This window comes from Symphalangus syndactylus, chromosome 11 (genome assembly GCF_028878055.3).
Source record: "Symphalangus syndactylus isolate Jambi chromosome 11, NHGRI_mSymSyn1-v2.1_pri, whole genome shotgun sequence".
In the NCBI taxonomy this organism is placed as follows: Eukaryota; Metazoa; Chordata; class Mammalia; order Primates; family Hylobatidae; genus Symphalangus; species Symphalangus syndactylus.
In genome coordinates this window covers 101,355,478-101,374,882 of record NC_072433.2, presented here as the reverse complement: position 1 = coordinate 101,374,882, position 19,405 = coordinate 101,355,478, and the positions used below count along the sequence as shown (strand labels likewise).

Sequence of the window (19,405 nt, the reverse complement as noted above, 5' to 3'; positions counted from 1 at the left end):
CCCAAAAGGAGTCTTCCATGTTCCTTGGGATGAGTCCAGGCTGCATGTTGTTTATTTACAGTTTTACTGTATTTTGTATTAGAAAACACAGGTAATTTGTACACAACCGATAATCTCATGGAAACTATTTCTTAAGATGGGACTAAAATAAGTGAGTTAAAAAACTAAGTCTAAGCTAAAAATAAAATGATATAAATTTAAAAATCAATTATGTAAATGACATGTATAACACATTAATTTTCTATACTTATATATTTTTACACTTTACATATAATATAGATGGTATATATTATGTTATTCATTATATTGTCACAATATAATTATGCTATATATTTATAAAATATTAATATGCTATATAATATATAAGCAATATAATATATGCTATAAATATATAATATGTTATATAATATTTATAAAATATTCAGTAAGTATATTCATAAAAGAGATTGTAGGAGGACCCAGGAAGAGTCAATAAGTTTGGAAATCAGAATGAAGGCACAAGAATGTCAGCAGAGAGCAAAGGTAATGCCAAGGACACTAAGGAGGGAGTGGCCATAGTAGACTGAGGACTCTTGCAAGTGTCTGGGGAGATGGGCAGAAGAAAGGGATGGCGAGGGTCCTCCCTGGGGCCCCAGGTGGACAGTGGTGCCCTCCTCTAAGACAGCAAATGTCAGCTACCACTAGGAGGCCTAAGAGGAATGACAAGGCTGGGAGGTGCTGAGCTGTGGCCCTGAGGGGCTTCCAAGGGGAGTTGCCAGTGGGCAGCTCACAACGGAGAAAATTATTTGCATGAAATATAACTTTAATCACTAGAAACAGCAATAAGTAAATTAATAAATTATACATGCTGCTAGAACTTCAGACCAAAAGAAAATAACAAACACTCTTTACTGCTTCCCACCTTAATCTGTGGCTTTCTTATGGCAAAATACAGAGTTAGAGAACGGTCAGTTGTAAAATACTTTCTTCACAACATAAAACAAATGAGTCTCACTTCATGATTGAGGCAAGCCACGCCGACAGTGTCATAGAACATTATAAGCCACAATGAGATGCCTAGCTTTATCTGAGACTAAGTTATGCAGCACCAAGGGTCAAACATACTGCCCATACTGCCCCTCCCAAAAATGACTCCCAACCCCGAGGCACCAGAAGTTTCAACTACGGCCATTTCACTTGCATGTGATGATGTAAATCTAATTCAACACACAATTCCACATCAATCCCAAGGGTACAAACTCCTACACAGAAGCCTGAGATATGGGTCATAGCAGAAAGCCTGCAACCTACAAAAATCTGCACTTCCCAATCGGCATCTACCTGAACCTCTGCCCATTACACACCTTCCTTAGTAAAAATCAGAATGAAGAATAAAATAGCTTTTGACGTAAAGGCAGAACAAACACTTTCAGGCATGTTTCTTCTTGCCTTTGCTGACCAACCTCTTCTCTAACTCAGGGGTTGGCAAACTTTTTCTGTGAAGGACCAGAAAGCAAGTATTTTTCATTTTTCTAGCCACATGGCCTCTGTTGCAACTACTCAACTCTGCCATCGTAGCACAAAAGCTGCAATATACAATACCTGAACAAGTGGGCATGGCTGTGTTCCAATAGAAGTTTTTTTAATATACAAACACATAGGCCAGATTTGTTCTGGGGGCGGATTTGGCCCATGGGCTGCAGTTTGCCAATCCCTGTTCTAACCAAGCAAATATTTGCCTTCCCTGCTCAATGTCCCTCTTACCAGAACTTTCAGCTACCTTGACACATGGTGCATTATTGCCTTTCCCCCTTCCCACCTTGAGATACTCCTAGATTCTAGGCTCTGCTTTCTTGTGAAGGCTACAGTATTTACTTAATAGTAATGACAGGAGAGTACTAACAATGACAGAATAATAATAATAGAAGTTAAGACTTATTGAGCATTTATGATGTGCCAGGTATCACACTAGGTTCTTCATAAACATTGTCTCACTGAATCTCAAAAACAATCTAATGAGATAGGTACAATGATCATTTCCATTTTACAGATGAAAAAATGAGCCTGGGAGGGGTAATACTGTCTTCTTATGGTCACACAAAGTAAAACCGAGTTCTAACTCAAATCTGTCTGGATCCAGAGCCAAAGTTCCTCACTGGCGTCTGGGCTGCTTTCCAGAGGCACAAATGTCTGTCTAGATGGAAGGTGTCCCTCGGGCTTCTTCCCTTACACTGTCCTCTTGGGGTCTACACTCTGTGCTGCCACCCACACCCTGCTGGACAGTGACAGGCCCAGCCAGGTGGCATCTATCACCTTCATTCAAGCAGCAGCTCTTCTGCTTTTCACAAGCTGTTAACATTCAACATAAACACGAGTACAAGCAACAGATACCAACCAACATGACTGGAAAATGTTATGCTTATGCTTATTTTTCCACCCTCCAATCATAATGATGCACATAGGGGGATTAGAGAGCATCAAGGATCCTCAATATGTCCCTTAGGATCAGAGGCAGAGTGGGAATCCTGACGTGGCTGGTATTCTCAAAACACAGCAGATGTTCCCAGGAATATTCCTAAATGAAAACAAGGCTGGGGAGGCCAAAAAAGGGAGAGGTTATTTACACACAGCCAATGGTGGACTCAGTGAGCACTGGGTAGGAAGAGCTGCTCCTCAAAAGGATCCATTAGGCAAATTTAAAATAAAGTCAATGAGATAATTTATTTTTATTTTTTTAAGAGACAGGGGCTCACTCTGCTGCCCAGGCTGGAGGGTGGTAGTACAATCATAATTCACTACAGCCTTGAACTCCTGGGCTCAAGCCATCTTCCCACATAGCTAGGACTACAGGCATGCACCACCACGCCCATCTAAGTGTTTCATTTATTCATTTTTGCACAGATGGGGTCTTGCTACGTTGCCCAGGCTGGTCTCCAATTCCTGGCTTCCTTCAAGAATCTTCTCTCCTCAGCCTCCCAAAGCATTGAGATTACAGGTATAAGTCATCATGACTGCCCCATGAGATGATTTTAAAACCTGTTCTCTTTATCTCCTCAGTAAGGAAAAGTACACTTGTAACACTTCATTGTAATTTCCCCCACTGTGTTTAAGAAAAAGATTAAAAATCATCAATAGCTTGGACCCCACTGAATGTACAGGTCATCATTCACACAAAAGAGGAGAGAGGAAATGTGAGCAAATTAATGAAAATTTGCATTCAGCCTGGAAATGCAGCTATAGCATATGTCGCAAGGGCATCTGAGCCTATCGTTTCTCACCATCAGCCTCCCTATCCTATTGCTTTTCATTTGCTGAATTGTGTTCCCATATGGCAGCATGTCATAACTGGAGTTTTGAAGGTGAGGCTTCTGCTCACCCTCCATCACACTGACCACCTTGCTGCAGCCACCTGTGTTCTTGCACACTAGTGCAGAGGAGACCTCTTGCTGCTGGGTAAATGCTGCAGAGCAGATGCTCGCCCACTGAGTGCTCTGTGTGGTCTCTGTGCAGGAAGGATGTTCTGACATGGGCTTGAGGGAATTAAATCCTAAACACATGTCCCCTTTCCTTCTGTGGCTACTTGTATAAGACACATTTGATGGATACACTACTCCTAAATAGCTGCCACTGAAGCAATCTGTACACACAGCATCAGACTGAGACAGTGAACATGACAGTGAGTGGGCTGGATCTTCATTCCCCAGTGTAAGAAACACCCAAAGGACACATTGGGAGACGAGAAGCAGAAAGTGGTCAAAACTTAACAACTGAAAAATAGGTATAGTTGTCAAAAAGGTTAAAAGAGACTGTGTGAAATAGATATGCTAAAGGAAAAAAAAAAAAAAAATATATATATATATACTGTGAGTCTTTTGTTTAAATGATACAAAAACTCCACAAGAGCCAGTGAATACAAAATCAAAAATAGTTTTAAAAATAGTTTTCATCCCTGAATTGCGTTGTTGCTTTCTTTTTGCAAAATAATAATGATAAGCATATTGGAGATTTCTCTTTGTATCACCCATGCTTAAATTGTAGAAGCCTGCTCAAACTCATTTTCAACAAATATCCTCTTTGATGCTGACAAATAAGAACAACTAGTAAATTCTTGACTAAAACACCACTGATGAAGTAAAATTCTAACTCAAAATATTTTTCAACAACAATATTAAAATTTGCAACATTACCAAGAGGTTCAAGCAGTAAGCTAAAGGTTTTAAACCAATGACATGTGTAACTAAATAAATATATCTTCAGGTATTCTCACCTCAAGAGACAAACTGACATGACTTTTTCCAAGTGAGAGATGATTTATCTTTCTGAAAATTGACTTACAGCAAGTTTCTAAAAGCTAACACCTTTAAGTCTTAAAACTTCATAGCTACATAAATAAAACAAAGTTTTCAGTCAACACATTTGCTTGGGTACCTACCTAAAAGTACTAGATGTATCTTTGAAAAAGCATGAGATTACTACTATACACTCCACAGCCATCATTTTTATGTCACATTATATGCATACAACTTCAATACTCAGCCTCATCATTACGTTTTAATTTCTTAAACACTCTACTATCAATTTCTTAAATACTCTACTATCCAAAGCTAGGGCATAGTTTCCCTTAGCCACACAGTAAAAAATTAAACAGTTCATGAAATAGCACCCATGCAATTTTTAACCCTGTGACAGGAGACACTATTCTAAGAAAAGTATTGTCCAAGGTGAAAAGCATGATAAGCATACTATAGTATTTTATGCTTTCTCCTGAAAAATCAGTATGTCTTTGTCAAAACTAATATGCAAATATTGCATAGAATTTCCCCTGGAAAACGAAAGCTTCCTGACAGAAGATGACTAACTCAGTAACTAGACAATAAAGTCTCGGTGGTCAAATTACCTGGAAACAATCACATCTTAAAACCAGATAATCACTACAGATAGCTACGTAATCCGGCAAAAATGCCCAGAATATTAAAGAAAGCAAAGGACACATTATTGATGCAGAATATCAGTTGTTAGAATGGTCTACATAATTCATTCCAAGTTTACAATGTATAATCCCAATGTGTCCTATAAATTCGAAAAGCAAAGTCCAAAACTCACTCAACAATAACACATTATTCTAAACAAAGGACGGACAGAATGTAGATTCAATTAATGATTATTTGAAATAAAACAGAAAAGATACAAGCTCCCTGATAAAACAGCAAAACAATCACTGTACCCAGAATACTTCGAAATGTTACTTGCCATATTTACACACAGAAATTCTTCCCAGTTCTTTCAGACCACTGTACTCCAAGCACTGTGGATGAGGGTAGCAAAGAAAACAAAACTCTCACCAGAAATAAATCCAGTCCAGTAAAAGAAAAAAACATTTTTTATTTAAATATCCTGTAGACCTACAAAGAATACAGACAGAAATACTGCCAACTACAGTCATTTACATGTATGCCTTAGGCTGTTTACTGCCTCTTATCCTTTCAGCAGGAGTTTAATACCAGAATTTTCCATCATCCAAATTATTCCCTTTGCTTACTTTTAGGAGTGCTTCACTTAACTCTTTTAAGTCACCAGGGTCCTAATTAGTGGTGACGAGAGGCAGTCAGCTGTGATGCTTGAAGGAGTTAATGTAACATAGAAAGGGCCTTGATTCCAGGATGAAGCCACACCCATGGTAAGTTTATGTGGAAAATGGCCATTTTGGTGCAAACTGTTAGCCTAACATCATAGTACCTGAACAATCATTACAGATCCAAAACCTAACAGACAGAATTATTACTTCTCTCCTAAGATAGTCAAACCTGCTCACAGGAAGATTCAGAACTAAATCTGTTTAAAAAAAACAAATGGCTGCCCTTAATAGACAGCAAAAGCTTTCATTTAAAAATATGCATGTGCTTGCACACACACCCTAGATTAAGTGTTAATAAACTAATAAAGACTGCTTGAATGGCCACTTTTTTTTTTTCCTGTTCTCTAAGTTTCATAAGGAAAAAAAAAATCACAGTTTTCTAAAGCCCAGAGAAGCTGGGCTCCAATTCCTCCCCTTCCACCCCAACAAACTCCAAAACAGTGAACAATAACCAACAGCTGACATGTAAATAGCCCTTACCACATGCCAGGCACTGTTCTAAGTAATTTTATTCATATATATATATATATATATATATATATATAATCTTCATAACAACCCCATGAGAGAGGTATTCTATATTCCCCATTTTACAGACAAGAAAATTGAAGTTCAGAGAGATTAAGTAACCTGTCCAAGGTCACACAGCTGATTAATGCCAGAGCTGGGAATGAATACACAAAGCCACAAGACTATGTTGTAAAAACAGTCAACACAAAGGAGAGTCCTATTGCTCTGCTCAGCAGGAAAGTTTGGAGAGAAAATTGTCAGAAATCATGACTTCTAAAGCTTCCCATAATGAAAACAATTGGGAGTATTTGGAGACAAAGTTATCTTCCAATATTGCTTTCCCATTGTTTCTATATAATTGTTTTTAACTATTCAAAAGGGATACCCTTTTAGAAGCCTTTTTAGCCAATATTTCAAAACCAAGATCATAGAGAATTAGGAAGGTAGAGGAGACCACAGGGAAGCAAATTGCCAGATTTACAGAGCACGGTGCTCAATGCTACCTGGCACACTGGGCCTAGATACTGCAGAAATCACCACATCAGTTCAATAAACCACATTTAATAAAGTGGTTTGAAAGCACTTAAAAAATAAAAGGACTGATAAAAACTTTTGGAAGAATAATTTTACAAGCTATCAGTTGTCTTAAATAATACCCTTTAATTCAGTAATTTCTCTCTCGGCAGTTTATCCTTAGGAAATCACCAGAGATGCTCACAAAAGTTAATGTGCAAGGGTATTTGTTACAAAAAAATGTTTAAAATGTTATTTCTAATTTTTAAGTGTCCAAAATAGGGAAAATAATTAAATTGATTATATCTACATAATGAAAGAAAACTTGCATCTACAATATTAAGAATGTTTAAACATGAGGAAAAACAATAAAAAGTTATATGAAGGGAATATAAAATTTCCTTATACAACAACATATCAAATAGTATGTCCATATACTTTATATAAATACACGCTAACATAAATAATAGTCATCACTGGGTGGTAAGATTAGACTAATTTATATTACTTTTCATATTTTCCTATGTTTCACAAATTTTCTAACATGAATAGTTATTAATTTTATAATCTGAAGGGAAAAAATAAAATTTTTAAGAGTAAAGGGATTAGGTCATAAAGCTTATTATACTAAAATTACAAGCAAATCAGTCTTATTTCCTTCTTGGATATCACTAATAGACTGAAAGATCCTGCCACCGCAGTATACACAGAAAATGTGGATTTTAATAAGGTTTTAATAAGTCCTCATAAAATCCTTGTACACCAACTAGAGAAATGTGAGGTGGCTAATAGAGTTCATAGAGTTCAAACATCATGGATGAGCAGATGGCGCAACAACAAAAAGGGCCTACTTCTAAACTCTGACCTTGGCTTGTCCAAAGGTTCACTTTCCAAACTCACAGCTAGGACAAAACTAGGAAAGAAGAGTCAAATGTGTCAATGGCAGGTATCCAAACGGAGTAGGAACCACCAATATCGACCACGTTTCTGGAACAGAATCTAGCACCAATTTAAATGCTGGAGTCTTGCCAATTCCATATAGATCATCCATACACAGGATTTTCCAAACCTAAACAAGTTTTTGTCAAATAAACATTAGCATTATGATTCAAACAATTCTGACAGGCTGATATGCTGGTCTGAAATCATGATGCTATTTAAAAAGGTTAGTAAACGTAAAGCTGAGCATTTAGTTCAATAACAATTTTACAAGTGTCACTGGGCAAATTTCTGTGAAGCAATGACCATTTTAGACTAATAAGAGCATAATATAGCATTTTTGAGGAAGAGAGGTAACAGCCCCACTGGAAGATCCTATCTGAAAGTGCTGAGTATGTTTCTGACCTTCTCATTTGAAGAGGAAATTCAACATAACTCAGTCCAGAAGGATGTGATCAGGGACATTCAATGTCTGAGAAGAAATATTCAAAGAAATTGGACTATTTAACTAGGAGGGCATTTAAATGGATCTAATGTTAAAATGTTTGCTCTGTGATCCTGTGAAAAGGGAAATCAACTTATTCTTTTATGCTAAAACTTACAGTCTGTTTCTGTCTCTACCACTCCACAGAAATGGCTCATCAAGGTCAGCAATGACCTTCAATTTTCCAAATCCAAAATGCACTTCTCTACCCCATATTAAGAGACCTTGGTAGCATTCAATATAGAGTGTTATGCCCTCCTTAAAACACTCCTATCTCTTAGACTCCTTCACCTCAGGGACAATTCATTCTTGTCTCTTTTTTCTAGTTCTTACTTTACTCAACCTCCAGATGTCAGAGAATGATCAACTCTCAACCTTCTCATTTTTCTATTCTCTCTCAGTGATTTCATCAATTCCTGTGGGTTTAAATAGTCTCTGTGCTGATAACTCCCAAATTTAAATATCCGGTACAGACTTCCTCTGCACTCCAGACTCTCATATACAATCAGCATAATTTCAAATATATTATGCTAAAAGAAATTCCTGATTCTACACCCTGCTCCTCAATTTGAGTCTTCCCTTCTCAGCACAACACACTCAGTTGCTCCAACCAGAACCCCATCAATCATCTTTGTATCAGCCCTTGCCCTTACCTGCCACATTCTATCCACTGGTAAGTCTGTTCTACCTCCAATCAGCCCACTTCTCCTCATCTCTATGGCTGCTACAAGCAAGAATGCTATTAAGCCAGGTGAGCATCATCTCTCTCTATGAAACAGCTTGCCAACAACTTCCTAATAGTATCCAGGCCAATTCTCACAGCATCAAAACAAGGCCTGCTTAAATATTAAGCTGGATCATGAGTCTTGCCTGCTTTAAACTCTTAACTCACTTCCCCACTACATGTCGGGGAAAAAAAATCCATAAATCCTTACAGTGGCCTCAAGTCCTTGAAAATCAGGCCCTTTTATCCCCTCCCACTGTTTGGTACCATTCTGCTCCTGCTTGGGCTATGCTATGCTGATTTGCTCTCACTTGCTTAAGCACAGCAAATTCCTGGTCATAAGGCCTTCACACAGGTAGTTCCCAGACTCTGGCAATACTGGCTACTTCTTTCCCTTTATGTCTCAGTTTAAATGTCACTTTCTCAGAAAGTCCTCCTTTGATGGTCCTATCTGATGTATGCAACCCTTGCCTCCAAACTTCCTATCTCAGCCTTTTGTCTTTCTTCTAGGGAATTTATCACAACTTCCAAAAATTTTGTTTATTAATTTTTTGTCTCTTTAACCCCTCCTCCTTGGAATATCAGCTCCAAGAGGAAAGGGCCCCTCCTGTCTTATTCCTCATTGCATTTGCAGACCACAAAAAGTTTTAAAATGTTGAATATGGTAAATAAAATGAGACTTTATCTGAACATAAAATCTTACTAAAAATAAGAGCTAAGAATGAAACAGCCTTGTACGTGTATGAACTGACAATCTTGGGAGAAGAGTTTAAGCAGGAAATGGGTAACTCACTTTTATTAAAAATGACATCAACTAGGACATTCTCATGCTGGGTGGGATACTGGGCCCAATAATAATTAAGATCCCTCCATGTGTTTTCTAGTTTTATAAACAGAATTCTTAAGGAGTTTCAGGTTGAAAATGTACGCCCAAAGTAGCAAATATTGTATTATATCTTAATGAGTAGAAATTCTCTCTAAAACAACCCCACAAAACCACTTCCTATCCTAACTGAATATAACTTCTCTGAAGTTAAATCAATGCAGGCTGCCTTGGTGCTCCCTGCCAAATGTGGTTTGGGATGATGACAGCCCACAGTGCCCTTATCTCTGAACTGTACAAAACATGGCCCAGAAACAGGTTGGACACTCTAGAAAACCCGTTTGTGGTAAACCTAAAGTTCCACTCTTCATTCATTTGTGATGCTGCTCTGTAAACACACCAGGATCGCTTTATTTAGCGTTACATCCATTAATAATGCAGAGATCTTTACACAGGCAGGCGGGGAAAATTAGTCCTGAGTGATTTCGTTACTACAGTGTATACACAAAGTCAAAGGGACTGAGCATCTCATTACTTCTGATATAGAGGATGCTGGCAATATAGACATCAGTCACTGAGCTGAACACCACTCAACAAAGGAATTCAGGCAAGTTTTCTACCTCACTATCTTTTGCAGTCTTACCTTAAACCTGTTGCTATAATTTTTATCTACCTCACAAGTACATGAAACTACCATAGCAGAAAACTTAAGACCAATCCAAGATAATTTCTTCTACTTCTTTAGCTTCCTTCTTCTTCAACAACCTCCTCCAAATTTTTTTAACTGAGATAATAAAGCTTTGGCAAACATTTGCTTGTGATAACTCCATTTGCCGGCAGATTAGATAATGCACTGTTAGGTATTACAAAACAGATGCAAAGAAGCCTGAGGCCTTGAGCTTTGTCCTTAAACAATTTGTCACCAAAAAATGTTTTGCAAGAAAATGGTAAACTTTTTAGATTTCTTTAATAAATCTTTTTATAGCATCCAGTGTTGACAATGCTGTGGAGGAATAATGTGTGGGAAAGCAGAGACATAAACTCTGACGGCCTTTCTAGAGGACTAGTGGGCAATACCCCTCCATTTAAAATGCAAACTCCCTTTGATTCAGTGGTCTTACTGCTGAAAATTTACCGTATGTATATACTCTAAATAGATTAAAATAAATATATAAGGATGTTCATTTTAATATTACTTGTAACAGCAAAAACTTAGAAAACTCCAATTTGCCTATCAGCTCTCAGATCAGGGCTGGTGAAGTAAACCACAGTACATCCACAGAACAGGATCTTATGTACCTGCTAAAAAAAATGAAATAGGTCCCTACTGCTGCTGAGGATAAACCTCCAAGATAAACTACAGAATATAAGCAAGGTATGGGTGTATTCCTAAATATTCCGTATTGAAGTTCTGAGGGTATATATATAAAACTTAAAAGTGGTTACCTCTCAGAAACATGACTGAGTGAATATGACTTTCACTTTTTATTCTAAAGTCTGCTGTACTGTTTTTATTATGTGTATTGGTTATTTTATTAATAAAAATAGTAAACTATATGCAGTATTTTCTGCATGGTCTGCAAACACCTGTTTGCTCTCTGTAGAAGTAGAAAAGGGAACATTCTTTCTTTCTTCTTCAGACTTGAGCCTTCACATAGCAAACCACGGAGCCTACTAGTAGACAGGGACCACCCCTCCCCAACTAGTCCAGGTGAGGCCCTCACTCTTACTCACTCTTTCCTCTTTTCTGTGGCCTTGGTGCATGGATGAAGAGAAATTTTCATTTCTGTTCTTCCGATTATAGAGCTATAGAGTCCATCTCTGAAAAGCTAACTCTAAAGATGATGAAAAGAGGTATTCCATCATAAAAGATGACAAATAAACATTAGTGCTTTTCCTAATGCTATTTATTATAAAATTACAGTTGTCCCTTGGTAACCATAGGGGATTAGTTCCAGGAATCCCACAGACACCAAAATCCATGTATACTTAAGTCTTTCAGCACTTTGCAGCCCACATAAATGAAAAGTCAACCCTCTGTATGAGGGTTTTATAGCCAGTGAATACTGCATTTTTGCTGATGCAGAACCCATGGATATGGAGGGCCCACTATATTTACTGAAAAAAAAAAAAATCTGTGTATAAGTGGATCTACACAGTTCACCCATGTTGTTCAAAAGTCAGCTGTACATTACAAAAACAAACAAATGAAAATGTTTTCCAATTCAAAGTGTATCATCTGCCATTCTTCCAAGACCCATGAGAACCAGAAAGATCAGGCACTAGTCCAAGGGGTTTTCTGTCCCTGCTTAGAATCTTATGTTTGCCTACCTCAAAGTACTAAACAACTCTTTCATCTAAAATTACCTCTATAAGAAAAATAATAGTACACTAAAGCTGAAAAGATGAAGTGGAAGCTACACTGAAAATTTCAGATGTTGAAGATCTTAAAGGATAGTTGAACTTCGTTTTGTACTTATTCCATCAGAGACGTATCTCCAACCCCACTGTGGGGTGGGGTAAAAAAAAAAAGTCACTGAAAAGCATGCTTCTGTTTTACCTATAATTTGACCTTGAGACTTGAGGTAGGGAGGCTACTTATTTAGTATCAAGGGACCTTTCCAAATTGTATTAAAATAATACCTAATATGTTTTCTTTTGTCATAAGGTCACGATACATAGGCATTTATTAAAATTTATGTGTTCATTCATTTTTTAGCTTTACTGATAGATACAGAAAACACGTTCAATATCACCTGAAAAAGTCTAATATCTCCTTAGCTAAAAATTACTCCTACTAAATCTGATGTTTTATAAGTATTACGACCAAAATGTGATTTCATTTTTGGTAGTGCGTATAAAAGTAATTAGTAAAATGAACAAAATTGTTGCCTGGTGCACTGAGCTGTCTGTGGTACTGAAAAATGACACCAAAGCTGAAATTTACTGAGCTGTTATCTTACAAAGCCTCCCCATCATACTGTTTTAATTCAAGTACTTCCATCCATGACTCACCTGAATCATCTTATTTTGCCAGAGTGTGTATAAACATTTTATAAAAGGTCACACGGATTTGCTTTCCAAGGTTCTCCATGAAAATGTCATGGCCTCCTCTTGCTTCATTAAGCAATTCCAGAGGACACAGAGCCAGAAAGTCAGCTGTAACACTTACTTTTCCTGAATGCAGTGAGAAATCATATCATGCACCAGAAATCTGCACTAACGAGCTTTTACTATCTGATTATAATACTGATATGCTAAAAAGAAAAAGCAAAACTGTCCTTTTAGATTATATGCTACATCCAAGGACACACTATGAATGGCAGCATAACCTTGCATTTAGTTTCTTAACTCAAAGCTAATTGATATATTTGGAATTATTTAGCGTGAGCTGAGAAGTGTTCATTAGCTTAAAACTTTTTATGAAAAAACATATACACCTACAGCAGTGACATCAGTAAGTAAAAAAGGCGGGGGGGGGGCAATTCATCATGTTCCACGCATATACATAAGCCTGGGCAGTTGCGTTTCAGTGTAAGGTATTTGACAGCCCTGCAGATGCTCTTCTCTGGACAAATTAGAACATCTTTACCTTTTTCTGGTTCTTGACTTCTAGTTCAGGGTCTTCATATTTATTTGGCCCTTCTCCATTTTTTTTTTTTTTAAATAAAAGCGTCTCAGATAAGAATTTGGAGCTTCAGCTTAAAGTAGAAATCCCTCTAGATAATACATCGAGTAAAAAAGCTACATCCAAATTAATTAAATGATATGACCCAAGCATCTATTTTGAATCTATCTTAAGTATAGTGGGTTTAACAGAAAGCACATATCATAAAATAAACCGAATTTTAAAACATATAACATTCTATAACGTTTATGTTGCCCAATAGTAAGGAAGTCCACTGTGCATATTTGCCGTGGAGGGTCATTCCATGTCATTTTTCTCACCCATGCAATACATACCCTAATCAAAATATATATGCATATGCATAACTGAAATGGTCCACAACATTAGCCAATGAGTGGAATGCTTTCAAGCATTAATCTATAAAAATATGATTTTTTATTAACTTCTGTAAATTTTAAGCATTCTAATATGATATCAATTTTTTTAAATAAATAGTTAACATTTGGTAGCTCTTAGACTCCTATGAATTACTTCAAAAAATCTCCCAATAATTCTTAGAGTCAGCGTTTTCAAGACACTTTGTTTTTGACGTTAATACCAGCAAATGTCTTCCCCCATGAATGTTTGTTTAGCTGTGTGATTTTCACAAGGAACAGGCAATAACACAAAGCTGATATTTAATAAAACCCAGCAAGGTCTCTCATTTCAGAATCATTAAGCAAAACGACTCTGTCCTCCAAGCAAAACATTTTTCAAGTTAACTTGATTTTTAAAAATATGTAAGAACATTTTGGAATGATCTTTTAAGTTTAACTGAATTTATATACTAAACTTTTGGATTTAGAGGGAAACTGCAGAAAAAGAAATATCCACGTTTCACAGTTTTTGGCATGTAGCCGCAGATCGCGGAGGAAGCATTATGGCCTGAAGACTAGGACAGGTCTGGTTCTCACTGTGCACTGTCTAGCTGTGTGGCCTGGCAAGCTACCTCTGCTGATTTCAGATTCCTTATCTGTAAACTGAGTCAAACGACCATTAAACCTATTTTGTTCCTTCCAGCTCTAATTGTCTACTCTTCGAGTCAAAATGAAAAGATAAATTTCTAATGTTTAAGTTATACTTTAGTATTGCTTTAAAATGTTCCAAAGAATCTCAACAGCCCACCATCACTAGTATTGAATTAAAGATGAATCTATGTAAACTGTTAAAACTTTGAAAAATTCAAATGTGTGTTCATCTCATTTTGTCAGTTCAGTTTCATAATTTATTTCCGAGTAGTCTCACTCTTTCTGATTATCATTCTCCAACCTCATCCCTTCAAAAACACATTTTTCAAAGTTTTACAAATATAAAGGCAAGGTGAAGTAATTTCTCCCTCTGCACTTGGAGTAATGTGCATCACTATTTTGTCTGGGCAATCATTAAAAACGATTTATTCCATATTTATTTTGTGTTTGCTAATTACTAATTTAAAATTAATTTAATTTAAATAAATACTAAATTACTTCAAAGGCAAATCCCATATAAGGTTTTAAATTGAAAGGCACCTTAAATCTGAGACAGTCTAAAGGAAGATGGCCTAAATTAAGGGTCTCAAAGTACCACCAAATGTCTAACAACTGCTCAAAAAAGAAAAAAAAAAAATCAGAAAATACATAGTGCAAATTCTCATGCACTAGGACCACAGGCCTGAGCCACCGCGCCTCCCACACAGTGCAAATTGTAAGCTGAAAAAAGTCCCAATCTAATTTTTGAAAACTCTGTACTTATTTTAATTTAAAAGCCTTAATATTCCTTTGTAGGCTAATAACTGACAAGATGACCCGTAAGTTTTATAGAGCATTCTGATATGGATACTAACAGCCAAATATAGAGCTCCTGGCTGCACTTAAACAAAATAAGTATTTTCAAAAAAAAAAAAAAAAAAACTCACAAGGACAGTGGCCTTAACTCTTAAATTACATTTTAAAAAATACTTCATGACTGGATACACAGAATTTGGATTCTAAACTTACAACAGTTTTTTTTAATGGTGGGGGATTTAGGAAGGGGTTAGATCTTTTACCATATCTTTTATATAAATTAGCCAGCAACTCATCACCCAATTTTCTTCTCTATGCTAAATTATAGAATATTTTACAGATAGAGACACAATCTCCCATAATGACGCACTCACTAGTAAGAGGTGTCTCAAACAAGAACACAAGTTCATTCCAGATTAAAACTAGAGCATAGCTGGCCTTAAGGAACAAAATGTGACTGATCTGGAGAAAAGGATCCACCTACTGAAGAGAAGTAAAAATCTTAAGGGTCCAACAAATACATCTCAGAAAATGCTGCATGTTTATATGCTACCCTGCCTTGTGTTGTTTTCCACTTCCTGAAAGAACAGGTCAGGTGCTAACGTAACAATACAGCATGTGTCTTCTGTAACCTCAAGCAAGGACATGACGGCTTGGAAAAAGCCTCTGCTGCCTTGCGTTTCTCTAGGCTGACTGTAGGGCTTTGGGTCATTCATAAACAGCAGGACCTAAGTTACCTGTATTTCCCTGGCGTGGTACACGATGATCAGACCGAGCAGGATGATCGTGGAGAGACTGATAAGGCATTTCAGAGCTAAGGAATACAGCGACGCCTGCAACACAGTCAGAGAGAAGCACTTTTAAGAAAGCAGCACTTTTAAGCGCCTTCCAGGTCCCCAGAGTCAGTCAGTCCCCCACAGGGGGACCTGAACTCACAGAAGGAAGGGGAGAGGGGTGCACCTGTCTTGGCTCTGTGATCTGTCAGATCACTCGGCCTCAAAACCAAAAGAGATGAGAGTAGATCTGGAAAGACTGGGAAGACGCGTGGCTGGGCTGCTCGGTCGCTGGGTCCACGCCGCAGAGGACCCAAGCGCCCCCGCTCCAGGCTAGCAAAACCACAGAGGAACTTACTTCTGAGTTCAAGAGAGCGGGTTGAAAGGGCCCTCCTAAACATAATTCACGAGGGGATGAATTACAGATGGTTTCCCCACCGACTCCCAGAACCACTTACTTAAGGTGCCCGAATGCGCTGAGCACTCTTAACTGCCTCGAGAACTTTGGCTGCACGCGGAAAGGGTTCAACTCCGAGTTGTTTAGCTGACTAGGGATGCGCGTCCTAGACGCGCCCGCTATCCTGGCGGGCTCCCTTGATCGTCCCGGAGAAGCTAGGGACCCGCAGGCAAAGGGTCCCCGCCAGTGCCCATCCCAACCACCCAGTGCCCGACTCTGGTAGCGTAGGCAGGGGTTCAAGCCTGTACCTTGTCGTAGGCGCCCCAGGACAGCTCGGTCTCGATGACCATGACCACGATGCCGAACATGCCGAAGATGAGCGCGTAGTCGCTGAGCCGCTTGCGCTTTTCGAACAGGGCGCGCCGGTGGCCCAGCTTGTAGCCGATGTTCTGGTTTTTCTTTTTGCTGGACTTGGTGCCACTGCTGCTGCCGTGCCCGCTCCCGCCACCGCCGCCGCCTCCTCCAGTGCTGCCTCCGCCGCCGGTTCCATAGAGCGCCAGGTTGTTGGAGTTGTTGTGCTCGGGCTTAGACACCACGATTTCGGGAGCTGAGGACGAAGCAGCGGCAGCGGCGGCGGCGGCAGCAGCTGCAGACGGGGAGGACGCGCCGCCACCTCCTCCGACAGACGCGGGGGGCTGCAGGGGCTGCGCCTCTGAGTCCATCTCGTGCAGGTTCCGGCGGGACGCGCTCAAGTTGCTGAGCGGCCGCATGACGCCCCCGTTGTACCTGCAGCTGCTCATGGCTATTTCGGTGAAGGGGTTGCTCTCGCGGCGCGCCTGGGGCTGGTGGTGCGCCGGGTGCGGGTGGTGGTGGTGGTGCGAGAGCGGGGGCCCGGAGCCCAGGCTACCGAGGCTGCCCGTGGGGCTGGCGGCGGGCTGCAGGCTGTGGCACTGGTGGTACTGGGAAGCGGACGCAGACTGCTGCGCGTACTGCTGCCGAAGCGCACTGGCATGGCTGGACGGCGTCAGCTCGCTCACATTGAGCTGGCTGCCCCGGCGCGACGAGCAGCAGCAGCAGCAGCACGACGAGCCCGACAGCGGCGAGGAGGTGCGGGTCCGGAAGGCGGCGCCGGGCGAGGAGGTGCGGAGCAGCAGGGACAGGTTATCCCCCGCCCCCGCCGCCGGGGCACCGGAGGAGGCGCAGCTGTTGCACCGGAGGCATGGGCTGCTGCCGCCGCTAGCCGGCTGCTGGTGCGCGAGGTGCGGGTGGTGGTGAGGGTGCGGGAGGGGCGCGAAGGGCGGGCACGGCTTGTCCTGGCTCTGTTGCTGCTGCTGGCAATGCAGGTGTGAGGAGCGCGGCGGCGGCGGCGGCTGCTCTGGGAAGAAGCCGCGCTGGAACTGCAATGGGGTTTCCATGTCAGGGCTGTTAAAGCTGCAGGGAGACCAAGCGGTGGTGCACCCTGCGCAATGCGTTATGGTCGGGAGCGGGGACTCCAGCTGCTGGTGCGAGGAAGGGCCCATGCCGGCTCCGGTAGAATCCAGGAGGCGAGTCCGATTGGTTGGGCGCACCAAAACAATGGGCATGACATCACCTGCGGGGACCGAGACTGAGTTTGCGGCGCGCGCGGCTTAGGGAAGCGTGTATGGCAGAGAAAGATGGGGAGGGGAATCTACAGGACAAACCCTAGGGGGGTGCAGTCCAGAGCCACGGCGCTCCAGGGCAGGGATTCCACCTGCTGATTGCGTGGAGATGGAGAGCCCCCACGCAGTGCAGCTGGGCTGCAGGGGGAGGAGAAAAGAGAAAGGCGCCCCTCCCTCCCGTGCCGCTGCCCCCCTGACTAGTGCCGGACGCACTGCCCGGATCACCTGCGCCAGCCACTGCAGCACGTCGGGCCACCTTGGCCAGGGGGCAGGCGCAGGGACGGTTGTGGAACCCCAACCACTTCTCCGCCTGCACGCCTCGCAGGGCTGCAAAACAGCAGCCCCCTCGTCCCACGCCCGCTTCTCCCAGATCATCCCGCTGAGAGTGGGTTGCCGGCTGCCCGCCAAGTAACTGCGGGGGCACTGGCTTTGGGGAGAAAAAGTTTGGCGACCGGCTACGCCAGTGCAGCAGCGTGTGGGGAGAATCCCGGGGCCTGAGCCCTGCCTTGGCCGCTGCGGGATCATAGCCGACCCCGCGCCCGGATCTTTCCCCGCCGGCCAGCTCTGGAGTCTAGATTGAGTGCGCGGCGCTCTAGCCCAAGTGCGCTGCGGCGCGGGTGGGGTTAACCGCCTCGGCACCCCGGCCGGGGGAGGGTGGGGGCGGGGCCGGAGGAGGGGATCCCCGCAGTCTGCCGGCAGAGCCGGCCGGGCTTCCCGGGTCCCCCTGGCGGGGGCGGAGGGCTTTCCCCGCTACCGCCAGCTCACATTTGCGCCTTCTCCGGAACATGAGGGGCTGGCGCCCCCGGCCGCCGGGTCCTGGGCTCTGGCGCTCAGGCCCTCCGGCAGCCCGAATCTGTAGGTCCGAGGGCTTCCTTGGCAGTGGAGAGGCAGGCGGCTCGCTCAAAGGTGTGGGGGCTGCTCAGCCACCGCCGGCCTCCAGCTCCTCTTCTGCTCTGCTTCCTCCTCCTCACCTGCAGCGCAGACACAAAGCAAAGACCGGTCACAAATACGCAAACATCGAGCATCTTTGCCAAGTCCTAACTGCAGCGGCGGGTGGGAAAGGGGCCTGGCGCGGGCTGATTCACCCCGGTAGTCGCAGCCTGGCAAGGAAATTATTAAGAATGATAGCTTGGGCTGAATAATCGCTGCCCACGGACACTGCTGGAATTTTGTTGGAGTTCGGTATCATTATTTATTTATTTGCTCTCTAATAAACTAACAAAAATCGCATTTGGTGTCTCACAAATTCCCTGTGCTGTGTTCTTCTAAGAGATGTACCAACACAATGCACTAGGTGACCCTTATGAAGGTTCTTTGTTTCTGCTCCATCTTAAGTCTTTACATTTGCATTTCTTTGTGAATTCAAATTCCCGTCTCCCCCTAAAGAAGGTGAAAGAAATTGGCCCGTTGAATATTTGTTTCCATTTTAAATTATTTTAAAGCCTGCTTTTCATGATAAAGACTATTACAACGAATTAGACCTAGAAATTAGAGTGAAAGCGGATCACCCTCATTAGGTCATTAAGTAATTGGAATTCTCAGCTGGATCCAATTTCTT

The 19,405-nt window shown here is 41.6% G+C and overlaps 1 protein-coding gene across 2 annotated transcripts in view; it reads right to left on the bottom strand.

Annotated features, from left to right (window-relative positions):
• KCNN2 (potassium calcium-activated channel subfamily N member 2) overlaps positions 1-18,755 on the bottom strand; it is a 147,100-nt gene extending 128,345 nt beyond the window's left edge. The window contains exons 1-3 of one of the 2 annotated variants that reach the window (XM_055298462.2): positions 18,613-18,755; positions 16,516-17,798; positions 15,775-15,870 (exon numbers count right to left, since the gene is read on the bottom strand). In XM_055298462.2, the coding sequence (XP_055154437.1) occupies positions 15,775-15,870; positions 16,516-17,798; positions 18,613-18,634 (1,401 nt within the window). In that variant the 5' untranslated portion in view covers positions 18,635-18,755. Of the gene's footprint in view, positions 1-15,774; positions 15,871-16,515; positions 17,799-18,612 lie in introns of those variants that run through there. The other variant, XM_055298464.2, reaches the window with a different exon arrangement.
• Positions 18,756-19,405: the final 650 nt, after the last annotated feature.